The 18,976-nt window shown below is 38.9% G+C and overlaps 1 protein-coding gene across 9 annotated transcripts in view; it reads left to right on the plus strand.

Moving 5' to 3' along the window:
* Positions 1 to 18,976, plus strand: part of ptprfb (protein tyrosine phosphatase receptor type Fb) — a 204,126-nt gene that overhangs the window by 118,711 nt on the left and 66,439 nt on the right. For 3 of the 9 annotated variants that reach the window (XM_055202563.2, XM_055202566.2, XM_055202564.2), the window contains exons 6-12: positions 169 to 186; positions 5,899 to 6,009; positions 11,689 to 11,958; positions 13,150 to 13,731; positions 13,927 to 14,060; positions 14,445 to 14,589; positions 17,906 to 18,211. In XM_055202563.2, coding sequence (XP_055058538.2) covers positions 169 to 186; positions 5,899 to 6,009; positions 11,689 to 11,958; positions 13,150 to 13,731; positions 13,927 to 14,060; positions 14,445 to 14,589; positions 17,906 to 18,211 — 1,566 coding nt within the window. The remainder of the gene's footprint in view (positions 1 to 168; positions 187 to 5,898; positions 6,010 to 11,688; positions 11,959 to 13,149; positions 13,732 to 13,926; positions 14,061 to 14,444; positions 14,590 to 17,905; positions 18,212 to 18,976) is intronic. The other 6 variants (XM_055202568.2, XM_055202571.2, XM_055202565.2 and 3 more) reach the window with 3 other exon arrangements.

Below are 18,976 nucleotides of genomic sequence, written 5' to 3' on the forward strand. Positions count from 1 at the left end.
TACATGCAACTAATCATCGGAGAACGCTAGTCTTATTCCTGTTTATATAATTAAGCTTGCTTTCCTTTTATTCACTCTATTTTCTTTTCCTTAACTATCTTTGTCTATCTCTTTTGTCCACTAACACTTCTTTTCCAATCTTGTTTGCATTCAATTTACTTCACCTAGGGGGTTCACCAATACGAGGTAAGACAGCTGGAACGTGTCTCACAGAACGTCACCTCCATTACCTGTCTCATCACCACTGCCTTCATTAACTGCTCGTTCAGTCCATGCACAATCTGTGTCCCAGCACCTAACCTGTCTGTTGTCTGTATCTTGTTGTAAAAAATGCATATCACCAAAAAGTGTGTTGGTTGAAATGTGTTCACTTGTCAGAATAGTAATGAAGCCACTCAATGAAGTGCTCGTTTAACTTAATTAGGAAGAGAAACTTTTCCACACAATTAATCCCAAAAAGTAATTATAGTAAGCGTCAAAAAAAAAATTCAACATGAATGGATTTATTCATGTCTTGTGCAAACTTTGTTATGATTTGTGACCCTGGACCACAAAACCACTGAAATTGAGATTCATAAATAAATTAAGCTTTCCATTGATGTATGGCAACTATATTTGTTCAAAAGTCCCTGGCAACACATTGTTACTAATGAAAAGGTTTGTTTCAGTGCCCCTAGACTGACTTACCGCTTAAAATGACTGAATAGGGAAATTGTAAGCTTTTACATAAAAAACAAACTTGAATGGGAAATCTCCAAAGAGTAGCCAACGATGAGTAGTTTGTAGGCAAGTTTTGATATATTTAATATATTTACGGTAGGAAATGTACAAAATATCTGCATGGAACATGATCTATACATAATATACTAATGATTTTTGGCACAAAAGAAAAATCAGTAATTTTGACCCATGCAATGTTTTTTTTGGCATTTTTCTACAAATGAAGAGTTTGGTTCCAAAACGCAATAAATCCATTTTGACTAATTTTGGTAAAAAACGTGTTTTCTATACCAAGAAAGTGACAAGATGAAAACCACTATTTTCTGTTACAAACTGTCACATAGCATCTTTAGGTTATAAAAACACAAAATGCAATAAATCCATGACAAGTTTTTTCATAATGCTATAAATCTATTGAATCAATATATAAATATGCATTCATCTTTGCCATGTTATATTGATTTAGTTGACTAGTGGTATGTACTGATTAAACATTAAGGGCATTAATCAAAACACTTACTATGACATATTAAGAACACGGTCATTGCTGAGGTTATTCTTGGGACGTCGTCACTGAACATTTTTGACAGCGATCAGCTTTAAAATGTTTTGGTCCTAATCGATTTTCGTTGGCTTTGCGTGAAATAATGGAAAGTTTTTCATAAGATCCCCTGGGGTCAATGTGTTAGCATGACAGAAGCTTGATGCTGTCGGGAGAACAAGCAATCATCATTTTTCCGTCTCCCGAGTGCCTTTCGCGTAAATTATTAGATATTGATGGCTTACCAAGGTTTATCAATGCCATCAAAGTATTATTTTGTTTTTGTTTGTTTGTTGTTCACGAAGTCCAAGATGAGGAAAACTAGGATGCTGTGTACAACATTGTTGTTTGCAATGTGTGGATTGGTGCGCTGTGATTTGTTGAGCAGATTTATTGCATTCTGCAGAAAAGAAGGAGTGGCGTTCATTGCGTTTTGGGAAAAAAGGGAGAAAAGATGACAAAAATAACACAGCGGATAATGGATTTTGCGTAAAATTAAGAATTTTCTTTTAAATACTGACCTGATACAATAGTGATTTTGGCGGTAACTCATTTAAAAGAAAAAAGGCGTTTATTGCGTTTTAGAACCAAACTCTTCAAATATACCTGTGCGATTTAAGATTAAAGTTTTGCGGTGTTACATTTTCGGAAGGGTGTGTGCAATAAATACAAGGGCGAATCATTCTTTATCATTTACCAATCAAATTTGTAACTGAGACAAGATGATTTCCCTTACTGAAAAAAAAACGGATTTTAATGCTAAGCATTCTTATAATATGCGTATGCAGTGCCCCCTGATCTACTAGGGGGCCACCTTTCTCTTAATTTTATGCGCCGCTGCACAGAACGATTGGCGAGTGACATTACTGTGCCGCGAGAGCAATTCGAAAGCATAACAAGCAGTCTGATCTCATGATACTTTGATGTCATATGACAATTGCTCTGTGCAAGCGCTGCATACGATTGAACACGCTTAACGACGTGCGTCTTGATATAATGGGAATGGTTTTCTAACCAAGTTAGCGTCTGGAACAGAAAAGACAGACAAAGCGCATCCCTGCATGATCATATCACCGTGTTATTTACTGCCATGCGAGCCACAAATTAACGCTTGCCGAGCCGCACAATGACTTACACTGGCCTAAAGCGTAGTTATGTGTAAGTCCTACGCAAGACTATAAATCAATCATATGAAGGATAGAACACAATAAACGTTGTTATAGTGACATTTGTCATTCTTATGTATTCGAACACCAATTCTAGAAGCGTATAAAAGTTGTGGTTTGGGTTGAGTTTCAGGCAGAAGGCCATCATCACAGCCTCTCGAGCGTCTCTCTTACATTCCAATTGTGCTGTGATGAAATTAAAATGATGAAATTTGCATACTACTTGAGTGTTTGTGGGAAATGAGGGTAAGGGCCTGATGGTGAGTTGGATCACGTACACATCACTCTCACAATTCTGAATGAAATATGGATTTGCGAAATATGTTTGCTAGAGGCAACTGCTTGACAGACCTGTCATTTCTTATTTCAGCCTTGCAATTAGGAATCTCAGAGATGTAGGGACCTCTAGTCTCACAAAGCCAGACTTTTGGACAACACAGCGAAAGGTGCAGATTATTTTGGCCAAGAATTCCTGCATAGACTACTTCAGTAGAATATAAAGCGACCAAATAAAATTCTTAATATTGTATTACGAAGATTTGATATGCACTAACCCGGCCAACTGGGTTTGGGCAAATCTAGTGATTATTTCATCATCGCAAGCATTTGTTTTATTAACCTGGTACCTTGATTTTCTTTCCAGACAGTCTGAATGAATCCCCGTACACTTAGTCCAGAATGTTAAGTACAGCCAACCAATCAGATTATCAGTTTACTTGATCTAGAAAGTGCTTTTTTGTTTTGTGTGCAGTGTGCATCAGCCAGGAAGCCAGCGAGTGGACAGTTGGCGGTCTGTAGGCGTGCCGTCTGAGACTGAGACTAGGGGGTCTGCCATGTGGTTTTTCTGTAAAGAGTTTGAATAGGGAAAAAAGAGTGAAGAAGTTGAAAACTCCACTGAATATAACAAAGGCCCGCTTGTTACTGCTGCCTGCTGGAGCATAAAAACTCACTAGGGAAGTAAAAGGCTGACATGGCCTAATGCTCTCAAGTGGCTGCTGAATTTTACTGTATGAATTCTGAATTTAGGGGTGTGTGTGATGTTGAATCCATTCACGGTTTCAACAACAGCAGGCCACTGTTTTTGCAAAGAATCTCAGATCAGCAGGATAGATTGAGTTTTTGACCTCTCGTGTGTGGTACCTAAATCCACAGCTGATCCAGAAACAGGTCTGCTCTGAGATGATTTGCAAATTTGATAATTCATCTGAACCAAGTCATAGTCACACATACCATTCTGTATCTCATCTATCAATAAAAGGCATGTATCCAATTCATACAATTTGATTATTTTATTAAGACTCGCCGCTCAGTGTATTTGTATAAATTGCATGATGTCATAATGTCATACTTTGTTAAAAATGACCAAAAGTTAAAAGATTATTCCATTTTCTTAAAAAAAATCCAGATAATTTACTCACACCATGTCATCCAAAATTTCTATGTCTTTCTTTGTTCAGTCGAGAAAAAATTATGTTTTTTGAGGAAAACATTCCAGGATTTTTCTCATTTTAATGGATACCAACACTTAACATTTAACTCAACACTAACAGTTTTTTTCAACAGAGTTTCAAAGGACTCTAAACAATCTCAAACAACGCATAAGGGTCTTATCTAGTGAAACGATTGTCATTTTGACAAGAAAAAAAATGCACTTTTAAACCACAACTTCTTGTCTATCTCCGGTCCTGTGACGCGCCAGCGCTACCTCACGTAATTGCGTAGTGACGTAGAAAGGTCACGTGTTACATATATAAAACGCACATTTGCGGACCATTTTAAACAATAAACTGACACAAAGACATTAATTAGTATCATTCAACATATCATTCAACATTCATTCAACATTCATACTTGTAAACACTGGGGCGTAGTTTCGCATTCGTCCTCCGTGACCTCTTGACGTGATGACGTATTTGCGTGAGGTTGTGCTGGCGCTTCACAGGACCAGATATAGACGAGAAGTTGTGGTTTAAAAGTACATATTTTTTATTTTTCTTGTCAGAAATGACAATCGTTTCGCTAGATATGCCTTGTTTGGGATTGTTTAGAGTCCTTTGAAACTCCGTTAAAAAACTGTTAAGTGTTGAGTTAAGTGTTAAGTGTTGGGTTCCATTAAAGTCCATTAAAATGAGAAAAATAATGGAATGTTTTCCTCAAAAAACATAATTTCTTCTCGACTGAACAAAGAAAGACATCAACATTTTGGATGACGTGGAGAGTAAATTATTTGGATTTTTTTAAGAAAATGGACTAATCCTAATGTAAAATTTCTCAAGAAACTCTCTTTTGAAAAATGTACCCCACCGATGTATTTTATATTCAATAGTGAGAAATCAACTGTTGAAAATGGTAGTTTGCATTTTCCTCCTTTTATTTAGACTGAATTGCAATTGGAAAAAAAATTTCGTCCCTCCACCTTTACAATACGGAGGCATCAGTCAGATGTATTGTCAGGACTAAAGGTGATGGCAATCAGTGTTGAGCAATCTTTGAATTGATTAGTAATTTGCTGCTTGTCAGAGTAGGAAACACCACCAATCAGTTTTCCCTGAACTTGGAGATTGGGCAAGGTTAGTGGTGCATGTTATTTCTTTCCCGCAGCCCTGGCATGCGGGAAAGCAGTCAGGGGCAGGTGATAATGCATGCTATGGTGGTACTCCACCGCAAGAGGTAAATATGTGTGATTGTGCTAGATTAAGAGAGAGAGTCCTGTTGAAGAAAGCAGAATATTTGTGGTTGGGACTTTGAATAGCCATATTGATTTTCTCTTGATGGTCTTCTCTTAGTTATAGTTAGCAACAGGTATAGGGTATATTCTGGCAATAAGATGCATCCCATATGTTTTTATTATTGAGATTTAGCTCCTAATGTTTTGGGTATTTACACTTGATTTTATTTGTTAGCAGATGTTTCCATATCACTGAGTCAATTTTTGTCATAAATAATGACACCAATGAATATACGTTGAGTAATGTATTGCCAGATGTTTCTTCAGGTGTAGAATCTACTCAGCAATAAGTGCTAAATAGGAAGCTATGCCATCACCAGAAAACTATTTTAAGCTTATAAAACATTTGTTTTAAATGTTAATTTAACAAGTTTTATTATATAAGCTGCGTGGTATTGATGTAAATTTATTTTGGTTGGTATAAATGGGCTTAGTAATGACGTCACATGGTGTACCGGCAATGACATTAATATCCCACAAGCTTTTTTTAATAACAGTGAAAGGCAAGTATGTTGAGCCTTAGACCTGACCCTGCAAAATCAGCTATATGCAAAAGTCTTAGACAGCATTTTTGGCCAATAAACCATATACACAGCGGTAGAGGTCTGACATTTAAACAGGGAATGTTTACTGATTGTTTGCTGGGAAGTTTGCCGTGTGTGAGAAAAGTCGCAGGGTATTTATAATTCGTGTTCATAAATCAAAGATGTGACTTTTACCCTTGTTTTTTTTCTTTTCTTCAGGAGCTCTGCAGATCGAGAACAGCGAAGAATCAGACCAGGGAAAATACGAATGTGTGGCTACGAACAGCGCTGGAACGCGCTACTCTGCCCCTGCCAATCTCTACGTGCGAGGTAAGAGACGCTTTCCAGGTGCCACCCCCATCAAAACAACTTCCCTAACAATGATTCACACGTTTGTTTTGACAATATTGCAGTTTTGTTTTGACTTCCCCTTGTGTTGAACTTACAAACATGAATTTCGGTTGCGGGCAAGGGTGGACGCGAGGTAAAAACCGAACTAGATTTAGTCGTCGTTCAATCTGTTTTTCGTAATGTACCGGATAAAAGAAATCCACTGTTGTTTTGCGTTCGTAGCAACAGATGTGCAGGTAAACATGCAAATTGATAAAACTCTTTGTGAGAGGTTAACCACAGGTTATTGCCACAAAGAACACAGTGCAGTATTAATACATGGATTTTAAGGTATAATAGCGTTCATGTATTGTCTGTGAAACTGAACTCAAGGAGTGCTGTTGGTATGAGTGTCAACCCCTTCAGCTCTTTTCATGCAGGTAATAACAGGGAGCTTATGGCAGTGAGCCAGTATGACCTCCAGCTAGTGACGTTACGGTGCCACCCAGTAATTGTCACGCAAAAGGTGAAGCCTGAGCCTTCTCAGGCTTCCTGTCAAACAAACGGCCAGAAATGTTCAATACAATGGGATTAAACTGTGAACGTCATCTGACAACATAAATATTGTACGACAGGTTGCTATGACTGGCATCTAAACACGCATCACTCAATATAAAGAGCTTAATCTCATGAAAACATGTTATGTAACATGTTTATTTCACCAGAAGAAATAAAAATTAGCAAAAAGATCATAAGACATATTTTAGGGTCATTACAAGTTGTTGTGACCATATTTTCACAATTACGTATTTAGAGTATATAAAATATTTTTTTCTAATTAAAGCAATACTAAAGAGTTTTTTTTACCTTAAAATAAAGTTTCCAAAAAAGTTTCAGTCGTTCATCCACTCGAAACAGGGTGAACGGCACTTTCACATTCGCAGCCCTCCTGCTAAAACCGCACTAAAGAAGTTTCCAACCGTCGGGTTGCGGTCCTGTAGTTCGAGTGAAAACTACAAAAACGTGCTTTACGGCAGACCTACAATCCAATCAGAGCCAGCTATGCTGCAGTAGGGTAAATTATTTATAACAGTGGTAATGGACAATTCCGCTTCTAACATGTAGGGGGAGCAAAGAGCAAAAACTCTTTAGTGTTGCTTTAAACAATCAATATCAATTAAATGCAGTGCAACTAATACTTTGATAAGGTTAGATAAGGTATGCCAAGACAAAACACTGCTACTAAAATAGAATTTGCTCTTTAATAAATTGAATTAATTTAAATTTGTAATATGAATATTAAGTTGTATTGAATATATTTTTAGAAATATATCTGTTAATATAATCTTTTTATTAGATTGCGGTACATTACAATTCTTAAATACGCATTTATAAACATTACATTTTCTTTTTTCTAATAGACACCTAGACATGATTCTGAAAGGTTTTATGAGATTCACCCAATTGAATTAATCATTTTTTTATCTTTCAATGTTGTCCAGCATTTCTTTAAAACTATAAAAGAAGTAGCCGGAAAGTAGCGGAAATAATAAATATACCCACAACTACTCTAACCTCCTCAGTCCGGAAAGATGTTTAATGGGTCAGTTTTATCCATCTATCAGTCACGACTTGGCTTTGAGCACTGCTTGTTTCTCAAAGTGTCTTTTTAAAATTGCTAATCATCATGGCTGCAGTGTTCAAGGGCATCATGGTGCTATTCCTCAACTTCTTGTCCCTCTTATTTATCTATTGGCCCACAATATGAGTTGGGTGTCCAAGTCTGCCAGTCTTTCTGTGGGTCTCAGCATTTCTCTCTCTCTCTCTCTCTCTCTCTCTCTCTCTCTCTCTCTCTCTCTCTCTCTCTCTCTCTCTCTCTCTCTCTCTCTCTCTCTCTTTCTCTCTCCCTCTCTCTCTCTCTCTCTCTCTCTCTCCATGTCTGTCTGTTATTGCACTTTATCTCCTGAGGGAATCGGAGTCATGTGTCATGTGTACTGGTTGTAAATGCGAATGCTCATTTGTCACGCACTTATTCTACAGTGGAAGGATGTCATGCACTGTCTTCTCTTCTTCCTTTTCCTCCTGAATCTGACAACATATCAAATATGGTGAAGCGAGCATGTGCATTTCATGCCTCAATCTCCACCATATCTGTTGTGTTGTGTGTGTGCTTTTTCTGTTAAATATTTAAGGAGGATATTGTGCTGATCGACCATTCATTAAATTGTACAACCACTCAGATAGTGTTGTATTCTTATGTGGCACAATTTGGCCTTAGTGCAGGTATAGTCATGTACTGTATGATCAGATGCATACAAAGATACTGTATCTGTCAAGGATGTTTGGTCAATTTGCCAGTATAGACTGTAAAGTTTGGTAATTTGCTTACTTTGTTGAATTTAACATACATTTACAAACATTTTACACAGAGTTTGTGTTATTAAAACTATAACAAGATAACTACTGTATTAGAAGGTTGTGCTATTAAAAATAATTTAAAATATCAAAAAAATGTTACCCTTTTATGCCATAAAAAGTAACACTTTTATTGTATGATGCTTACAGTAAGATCTATAGAAGAATATATCTATATATAATCATGCACATTCAGTACATTATTCTTGTTTAGTGTTTTCATAAGAAGTGTCTTTACTTCATTCTGTGTCTGGGTCTTTGTCTATATTTCCATTGCATTTTAACCACTAAGTTTTCACAAATGTCACAATGTTTTCTTGTTTCATTTGTCTCTGTCTTTCAATGTCATCTCCATCATATCACCTGGTCAAACTCTCACCTCATCTCTTAGACCCTCGAGGAGGTTGGTTCTTTTCACACTTAACCCTTTCTGGAAATCAGAGTGCTCTTTAATCAGCAGTCTGAGATCCCTCTTTAAACAATGACCCCCTTCAACCCCCTCCCTGTGCTATGCTGCCCATACCCTTGTAGCCAGACTGAATGTGTCGGGTGATTTGCATGAGCCCGGTGATGCGTGCCACGTCTAATCTTTTAAATGTTATTTATAAAAGGATGCCCTCTCCAATACATTATACCCAGTGCTGTACTATAATTTAGTTTAATAGTGGTATGTAATCCCAATCTTGTTTTATAAAACATCCCTATTTATTTTTACAAACATTTATTTTCTATTAACTTACCTTTTATTTTAATTCCAACACATGTAGTTCCATAGGTCTGTCTAAAATCTTTGGTCAGCAGGTGGGTATTAAAATGTGTCTGTTGGAAAAGGTCATTAATGACATTTATTACAGCTGTGTCTGATATCTTTTTCATGCATTCTATTGAAATTCAGAGTTTTCTGGAAATACCACATTTGATAAATCAACTGGAGATTTTAGCCATCTTGTTTTAAATGTAAAAAATGTATTATATCCATGGAAGCATTTTAAGAGCCTTACCTGTACTATTATTATAATAAATAATAATAAAAATATTTTTTAAATAATTTATTAATTTATTTAGTAACAATAATAAAAATAATAATTTGTTACATTTATATAACGCTTTTCTGCACACCTCAAAGCGCTTTACATATGAATGGGGGAATCTCCTCAACCACCACCAATGTGCAGCATCCACCTGGATGATGCGACGGAAGCCATATTGTGCCAGAACGCCCACCACACACCAGCTTATTAGTGGAGAGGAGACCAAGTGATATAGCCAATTAGTATAAATGGGGATGATTAATAGGCCAATGGGCAGGTTTGGCCAGGATGCCGGGGCACTCCCCTACTCTTTTTTCAAATGACATCCTGGGATTTTTAACGACCACAGAGAGTCAGGACCTCGGTTTAACGTCTCATCCGAAAGACGGTGCTTTTTGACAGTATAGTGTCAGGCCCACACAGACCACAACCTGGCTTTCCCAGGTGGTCTCCCATCCAAGTACTGACCAGGCTCAGCCCTGCTTAGCTTCTGTGGGCAAGCTGTGTTGGGCTACAGGGTGATATGGCTGCTAATATATGCTGGCCTGTCATTACCGATTCCTGTAATCCTCCTGTACTAAAAAAATGTCATCGGTAATGACTTTTGTAACTGAATATTTAATTCTACATGTGTCCTACAATGAAAAAAATGATTCATTGAATTTAAGTGGTTGCAATCAATTTATTTAAGCTACATTTAAACAAAAGTTTTATATTTTATTTTACTTTACTAATCTTTTTTGTTTAAATGTAGCTTAAAAAAAGTGATTGCAACCACTTACCTTAAAAAAATTTATTAAATTCAATGACTCATTTTTTTTCCAGTGTACAGGTCATGAGTTGCAATTGTCACCTAAAAATATAGCGGTGATTGTGTTATGTACCATAGTACTTCATAATCCATAAATCAAAGAAGTGAATCTTATTTTTCTTTGACACTGCATTATAAACGCTTCAAAATTGGAGACTTGGTGTACTTTAAATTTCGCATTGCCAAATTCAAAGAAAGAAATGCCAGAAGTGTTTCATTTTGCCTTTGCATTGCGAACATAATGAGTAAAATAACAAGCTTGCTTGCAGTTCCATTCTGAAAATACAAAGATAGAGAGAAAATATCCCAGAATCCAATTTCATGAGGACCTGTGCAAAACCAATTATTCCCAATGCCGTTTTTTCATAGACAGTCACGAGGCAGCAGGTCATTAACACAAATTGGAAGACTCTCTTTAATGTTGTGCTGTTTTTATACTCCTATTTTGGGGAGGATTGGAGAGAAAAGTCTCTTCAGCTCATGTGCCATGAAAGTAAAATAGTTTCCTGTTAATATTTGTGGTGATGGCGACCAACTTAATGGCACACGAAAGGGACACGAAAATTCAGCCTTGTATTTACATTGATAACAGAATTACTTTTTAAAATGTTGACATTACTTTGTTTAGCTCATTGATTGAATTATTTCCTCTACACATGCCATAAGCCCTGCTTTATGTAGTTAGTCAAACCAATTCATGTCAAGGCAGGCTTGAGTTCAATTCGGTCTGCACATTGATGGTTCTGCTTCTCCTCCCCATTTCTGCACAGTGTCAACAGGCTTATTTCGGTCTCCATGGGAACCTCTTTTAATGTCAGGTTTATCTGCATATCACAGTCTCACAAAGAGAGGGCCCTGTGAACAATACATCTCCCACAAGGTTTCTGACAGGTTCCCTGAATCCAGACAGGACCGAGCAACAACAGACTGAGGTCTCATTGCTACAGCATGAAATACAGACAGAAAAACTCCACATTCTGCATTCTGCATCAAGTAGCCTGTTTTTTCCAAATCTACAATTTAATAAAACTTCCCTTTGGCGTGAATTTTAATGTCTTGCTCTATAAGAAATGCCGTTACTGTGGCTTCTTCAACTTTCCTTTGACACACATTGGATTATAACCCTCTTCTGCACATACATGTGAGCCTTAGATGGTATTGACTTCCTGCCTCCAGTTGTTAAGCTTCAGGCTTTAGCAATTGGAAAAAGTGGTGGCTTGGCCCTTGAAGAAAATGTATTTAAACTTTATAAGTTAGTTTGTTCATGTTAGTCACATACGCATAGTAATCCCACTCGATAGTAATCCCACAAGTTTCCTACGTATGTATGTTTTTCTGTATATTGCAGATTATTGCAGTCATGACTCCCGTTTTCATATTGATAATAAGACAGCTGACATTGAATGTTTTTCTCTCTGGTAGTACGACGAGTACCACCTCGTTTCTCCATCCCGCCCACCAATCATGAGGTGATGCCAGGGGGCAGCGTTAACCTCACCTGTGTGGCGGTCGGGGCTCCCATGCCCTACGTCAAATGGATGGCTGGTGAGGTTGAGCTTACCAAGGACGAGGAAATGCCCGTAGGGCGCAATGTGCTGGAGCTCACCAACATCCGTCAGTCTGCCAACTACACTTGCGTGGCCATCTCATCTCTTGGTATGATCGAGGCAACAGCACAGGTTTCTGTCAAAGGTAAGAATTTGACATGGTTTCAATCATTTGACATGGCCTTATTCAGTCAATATTAAAGATATCATGGTTATATTTTTACAGAATGTTCTTTATGTTATGTTGGATGATTTTTGTGTAGAAAACAGTATTACAAAAAATTACCTTTCACCGGCAGAATCACGTATTAAAGGGGCAATGCATGAAAATCTAACTTTTTCCATGTTTAAGTGCTATTATTGGGTTCTCAGTGCTTCTATCAACCTAGAAAATGTAAAAAAAGATCAACCAATTTGCATTTTAAAGGACACGCCCAAAAGCCACATTTTTGCTCACACCTACAAAATGTCAATTTTAACATGTTATAATAAATTATCTATATGGTATTTTGAGCTAAAACTTCACATGTGTACTCTGGGGACACCAAATAATTATTTTACACCTTAAAAAAATTTTGTTGACATGGCCCCTTTAAAAACTATATGTCGTGTAATACCCACTGAATAGAGGTGAATGTAGTGCATTCTTTTCTGTGGTAACATTAGTAGTAATGTTGCCTAGAAACAGGTAGCATAGGTCTTGTTTTAGCTGGAAACAGCAATGACTTAAAACAGACTGCGTGAATACTGATATTTTACCAAAACCCTGTAAACAAAGAATGGGAAAAAGTTATTTTCCAACTGCAACCCAAAGGTTCTGACCAACTGTTTAGTACGTCTGGCAGATGCACACAAAGAAAAAGCACGAACACTTGCTCTCTGTTGACTGTGAGCTTTAGGGACTTCCCGCGTTTTACCCAGGGCTTTGAGAAAATGAAAGGCTCCGGATTAGTCCGAGCATGTTTACCCAGACCAGAGGTCTGGAGCTGTATCAGTGTGGCTGGTCCCACCAGACAGCGCAGAGCTCTGCCAGACTCGGTTCCTCGTCAACATGGCTGCCTGTATTGATTGCACTTTGCACTCCACCAATCAATATGGACTCGGAGAATGTCACAGACATTTATCTGGAGTCCAGCCACAAATCTTAAAGACACAATGATGAGACGACCTGGTCTGTCTCTGCATGAATCACCAGCATTTGAACCCGTTTGTCTGTCTTGCGTTCCTGCATTAACTTTCTCTATTTTAGGCAGACACAGTGAAGGCAGCTTAGCCCAGATATACCTTGAAAAATAGTCATCCACTTTATTTCATTCGTTATTTGTCTACTCCACAGCTCTACCGAAGCCCCCTACATCCCTAATTGTGACAGAGACTACAGCTACAAGTGTTACGCTCACATGGGACTCTGGAAATCCTGAGCCTGTGTCTTACTACATTATTCAATACCGGGCCAAGGCCTCGGACACTAACTTCCAGGAGGTAGACGGTGTTGCCACCACACGTTACAGCATCGGCGGTCTCAGCCCTTATTCGGAGTACGAGTTTCGCGTCATGGCCGTCAACAACATTGGTCGCGGACCACCCAGTGACCCTGTCGAGACTCGGACGGGTGAGCAGGCGCCGTCCTCACCCCCCCTACACGTCCAGGCACGTATGCTGAGTGCTAGCACCATGTTGGTGCAGTGGGAACCTCCAGAGGAACCCAATGGTCAAATCAGAGGCTACCGTGTCTACTACACATCTGATCTGGATGCCCCTCTCAGTGCTTGGCAGAAACACAACACGTACGACAGTCGTCTTACCACCATCTCAGGCCTGACCACCGACATTACATACAGCCTGCGTGTGCTGGGATTCACGTCTGTAGGGGACGGACCCCCATCTGATGTGTTGCAGGTCAAGACACAGCAAGGAGGTAAACGACCTAATGAATTGGCTGAATTATGTATATGCATGTTTAAGCCAGTCCTAGACAAAATCTGCACATGCAAAACTATTTTGATTATTAGCAGATTTCGTCTGGGCCTGTGTATGTCAAACACAATGATTTTATTTGTATAATTGCATCTTTGATATCATGAAAATACTTAACATCTCTGTGCTATTAAAGTCCCCGCTCAACCATCCAGCTTTGAGGCCGAGGCTGAACTGGATACACGGATCATGCTAACTTGGCTGTGGCCCGTTCAGGATCCCATCATTAAATACGAGCTGCAGTATTGGGAGGCTGACTCCAACAATAAGGTATCGCGCCAGTTCTTGTTCCTGCCTGAATTCACACAACATTACAAGCAAACCAGATATTGAATGTGTACAGTTGTTGCTGTGGGCCATGGATACAAAGAAAAGATAGCCAAAATTGACATTTCCCAAAATGACTGCGGGCAAAAAGTCTGCAGTCAGTTGATAGAATTAGATTGAGCTTTTGGCTTAAAAGCAGAATATATTTATCAGCGCTTACTGACAGTGCCTCAAACTTTGCCAAAAGAGAATTACAAATGTATTTTTTGGAGATGGTAATTTATCCACAGTAAGATCAGATGTCTTGTGCAAACTTTGATCATGTATGTGTGGTTGCATAAGACAAAGTGTAGAACACAGAGATTAAAGTGAGTGTTTGCTTTTTAGATCCACGTCACCTTCAACCCCGCCGGGTCCTATGCAGTCGAAGGGCTGAAACCAGACACGCTGTATAAATTCTCTTTGGCGGCCCGCTCTGAAATGGGTCTTGGGGTTTACACTCAACCCATTGAAGCCAGAACCGCCCAGTCCGGTAAGTTCTGTCTTCTTGAACATCTTTATTGTAACTAATCTAGACGAATCAACCAGCCCCTGTGGGCAAACCAAAGGTTCTGTCTTCCCCACCTTTCTCAAAGTCTTTGTCTACCATCTACACCATTAATTAACTTACACTTCTAAGCCAGGAATACCTTTATTCATTGACAAGGGCAAAAGGTACGTTCGGTGTCTGCTTGTGCCTTTGTCATCATTATTTTGGTTTTATAAGCAATCGATGTGATTTGTTATTCCTGCACTTTTTTTAAAGCCAGAGCAGCACATCTTGGTCAAGAAAATGAGAACATTGATCCAGTGATGAAAGAGATCTGGTTTAACACAATGAATTTAAAAATACACATTGATAGCACACATCACTTGATCACAGGATATTTATTTTGGGCAGGGACCACCGATACGATATCGCTATTTGATTTGGTATATGATAACACTTGGATTCTTTACGTTCAGTTTATCGTTCTTCTGCACTGTAAAAAATCCCTGTTGCACTTAAAGTCTCTGTAAAGTCACTCTTGAAAATGGTTTCTAAACGCATTATAAGTGTTAGAAATGTATTGCTGAAACACGATAGGGCAGGTAGAAAGCGGTGGCTCGATAACGCGCTTGAGCCACCACGCGTGGCCCACCCCTAACACAAGCAAGAGCATCCATACAGGTTGCAGCACTATTTGAAAATAAAGAGAGACGGCAGCTTTCCCGTGAGTGGGTGTGGTTTCAGTTCCAACAGTGGACACGCCCCCACCGACCGAGAGCAGAGAATGCTGCCTATTTTTCTACGATTTTGAGAACTTATTTACTGAGGCTGCGTCCGAAACCGCATACTGTACAGTACGTACTGAATGAGATGAAGTACCTACTTACTGACTAGTAAAACAGTAGGTACTGTATAGTATGAATCCTGGTGGTATGAATGCGATTCGAACGTACTACATCACCATGTTAATACATCACGTGACATACGCCGTCATCATGTCATGTCAGTTTTCCGCCATTTCCTAAGATGACGCCGGGGCATCATGGGATAGTGAAGTGTCCGTCGTATGCACACTTTAAAATCTAACCGGAAGTAGTAGGTCATCTGGGTACTTTTCGCATACTGTTTTTGGAATACGAATCGCCTCGCCTACTGCTTTTCGCCTACTATATAGTATCGGATGCAGCATTAGCGTTTTTTTTTCTTTGGTTGGGTGGTTAACTCTTTCGCTGCCAGCATTTTTTTAAAAAGTTGCCAGCCAACGCCAGCGTTTTTCATGATTTTCACAAAAGTTTAATGCCTTCCAGAAAATGTTCTTCTTTAAATATATACACATACAATATACCAAATGAAAGAACAGAACCTCTGCTTTTAAACAAACAAAAAAAAAAACGTTTCATCCTACCTTCAGTAGTTCTTTTGTAATCAGCTTTTGAATATGGGTAGGTTTCTGCAAAAACACCACATTTTGAGCAAAAAGCAGAGATAATTCCATTTTTGTGACGGACTTTTCATAGAGATCCCATTCAGAGCGATCTTTAAAACAGACACGGACATGCAGCCGCTTGCCATAGGGCAATACTTCCAGGTTTAAAAAGTTGCAGAAGTGCGCCACCTGGTGGATAATACCGGTATTGCGGAAAGCCGGAAATACTCGTCATTGGCAGTGAAGTGTTTTCTCTTGATTGACGAGATATCTCGTCAATGGCGGCGAAAAAGTTAATAACACATTTTTCTGTGGTCTGACAAACTCAGAACACATTTAATATCTGACTTTACAGGGACTTTACATTTTTAAGTTTAATCAATTTGAAGTTACAAATAATTTAAACTTTCGTGACTAGTGAGGAGTTGCTATAAATTATAAAAATGAAGTCGAAAATAACTTAAGCAATTTAACTTCATTTTAATAATTGATAGCAACTCCTCACTAGTCAAGAATTAATTGTATTTTCAAATTGATTAAACTTTAAATGTTACGTTTAAGTACAACAAGGCACTTTTTTTACAGTGAAATTTACAGTCACTAAATTGTGAGAGCACTATTCCCTCGCAGCCTTTCATTCTCACAGAGACTTGTCTATCACGTTTCTTCTATGACCAAAAAAGATCCTTTGATCTTTGAGATATTTGTCTGGACCCCCGAAACACATTCATACATTGTGAATGTCTGTCGATGTGTTCAGCTACAGCTGCCATATTTTTGTCGCCTACTCCAGCATCCGGCCTTTGTAGTGTTTCACCCACTGTTGTCAGATTAAAGGCCACCTGAGGAGAGATGCCTCAATCGTGGGCACAAAAAATAGTGGCATATCACCAACCTGCTTTTTCTGTTCTCTGCTCTGGTTATTAACAAATGCATGTGAGCACTTTCAGATGTCCCAAAGCACGTTCCTCCGTCTCATTTCTTGACCAACATCTCTTCTTATGTTCCTCAGTTACCTGTTGTTTTTAATTTGGTATATTATGCATTGCATAGATCTGCATGATTGACTGCACCATTTACGTTCTTTTTTGTGTAAATTGTTGTTATAGTGATTTATTTATTTATTTAATTTCTTTTAAATGTCTCTGGACTGTGTGTAGCATTGACTGAAACATTTAAATTCCTAGCTTACCTGAGCTTCATCCGGCAGAGAGTTAATTAAATATGCCGCACTGGTGCTGTGCTTATCTCAGGCACTCAGATGTGGCACAGAGCCCGCCAAAAGACGCTAGCAGCATGCTTAGTGCAGGCAGGACGGCCGAGTACGCTCTCGGATGCATCAGCTGCCACAATCGCTGACACTTGGAACTCTGACAAACCGAGGGATGCTGTCTACCAGCCAATGGATTGACTGAGAATGTGTGAACGCCAGTTAACACACAAACCGATGCCCTTTCCTCTGCTTGTCAACACTCAAACAGAGATAGGCAGTAAACGGAAAAGATTGTCCATTCGAGTAATAGCGTCAGCCTCAGAGGGTTTGCCATTAAATTAAGTTTTCAGTTATGAAATTCTGAAAAGAATAAATAGCCAAATTTGGTGAAACCAAGCATGAAATCAAATTACAGTTTATATACATTTAATAGATTTACATATATGCATTGGATTTAAGCTATATTTTATCATTATTTGTGTTCTTTGGAATCAAATCCCTGATATTTGTGTTGCTAATGCAATGCTCTACAATTTAAGCTACATCAACACTATAAAACAAAGCTTATCCACTGTAAGACATTCGCCGTTTCATGCCAACCTCAGTCCAGATGCAGGCTTGTCCTAAGTTTTTTCATTTTGCTTGATGCCCTCCCTTCATTGCCTTGCCCCCACCTGCAGCCCCCTCTGCCCCCCCTCAAGACGTGCACCTGCTCAGTCTGAGCTCAACCAGCATCAAGGTGAGTTGGGTGGCTCCACCAGCCGCTAGTCGCCACGGCGCTATCGTGCGCTACACGGTCAGCTACCAGGCGGTGAATGGCGAAGACTCCGAGCGTCATGACGTGACAGATATCGGAGCAGACGCCTCCAGCTACGTGCTGGAGGGACTGGAGAAGTGGACGGAGTATCAGGTGTGGGTGAGAGCGCACACCGATGTGGGCCCCGGCCCAGAGAGCACAGCTGTGCGTGTTCGTACCAACGAGGACGGTAGGTCTGAAGTATCCGAATGGATCACAAATACCGCTGGGCTTTCACTCACTGAGGCTGCTGACTTTTCTCTTCCCTTTTTCTCATTTGTCTGCTATAAAAATATGTTTAACTTGCATGGTTAATAACAGTTATTGCTATGTTGGGTTATTAACATCTGTGATGTTTCTTCAGCAATAATTTGTATGTTAAGAGACCCTGTGAAATCCAAACTAAGGTCATATAATCTTATTATGAGATTAGGAGCATCAAATTTGATTTTCACATTAATGTTTTTCTTTGACATTAACTTATTTAGTCAAGATCAAGGTTAGATTTTCACACAATGTTTTTTTATGATTATGTAGGATGATTTTATATAGAAAACAGTAAATCACAAAAAAGCTAGGTCACATGTTTAAAGGAAAGATGTTTTAAGATGCATAAACATTATTTGTGTTGAAAGAATCTGGGCCAGTATTTTCTCCCCAAGGAAAGGTCACTAGTCTTGATGAAGCATTAAGTTTAAATTATAATTAGAGTAACTATATTATTAAGGAGGGAGCAGTATCATAGTGGCATCCTCCTAAACCGGTGGACCACTTCATACAGTCATAGCAAAGAGTCATAAAACAAACAATAGACACAATTTACCAAAAAAACAGCTGCCATCCAGCACCCTTCAAAACTTCTTACCTAGACATGCTGTCGTAGACATCGGCCCAGAAACAATTAATCATTCTTACTCAGTCTGGTCTAGAACACATTTTATTTGTTTGCACACGT

Source organism: Misgurnus anguillicaudatus, chromosome 2 (assembly GCF_027580225.2).
Source record: "Misgurnus anguillicaudatus chromosome 2, ASM2758022v2, whole genome shotgun sequence".
Taxonomy (NCBI): Eukaryota; Metazoa; Chordata; class Actinopteri; order Cypriniformes; family Cobitidae; genus Misgurnus; species Misgurnus anguillicaudatus.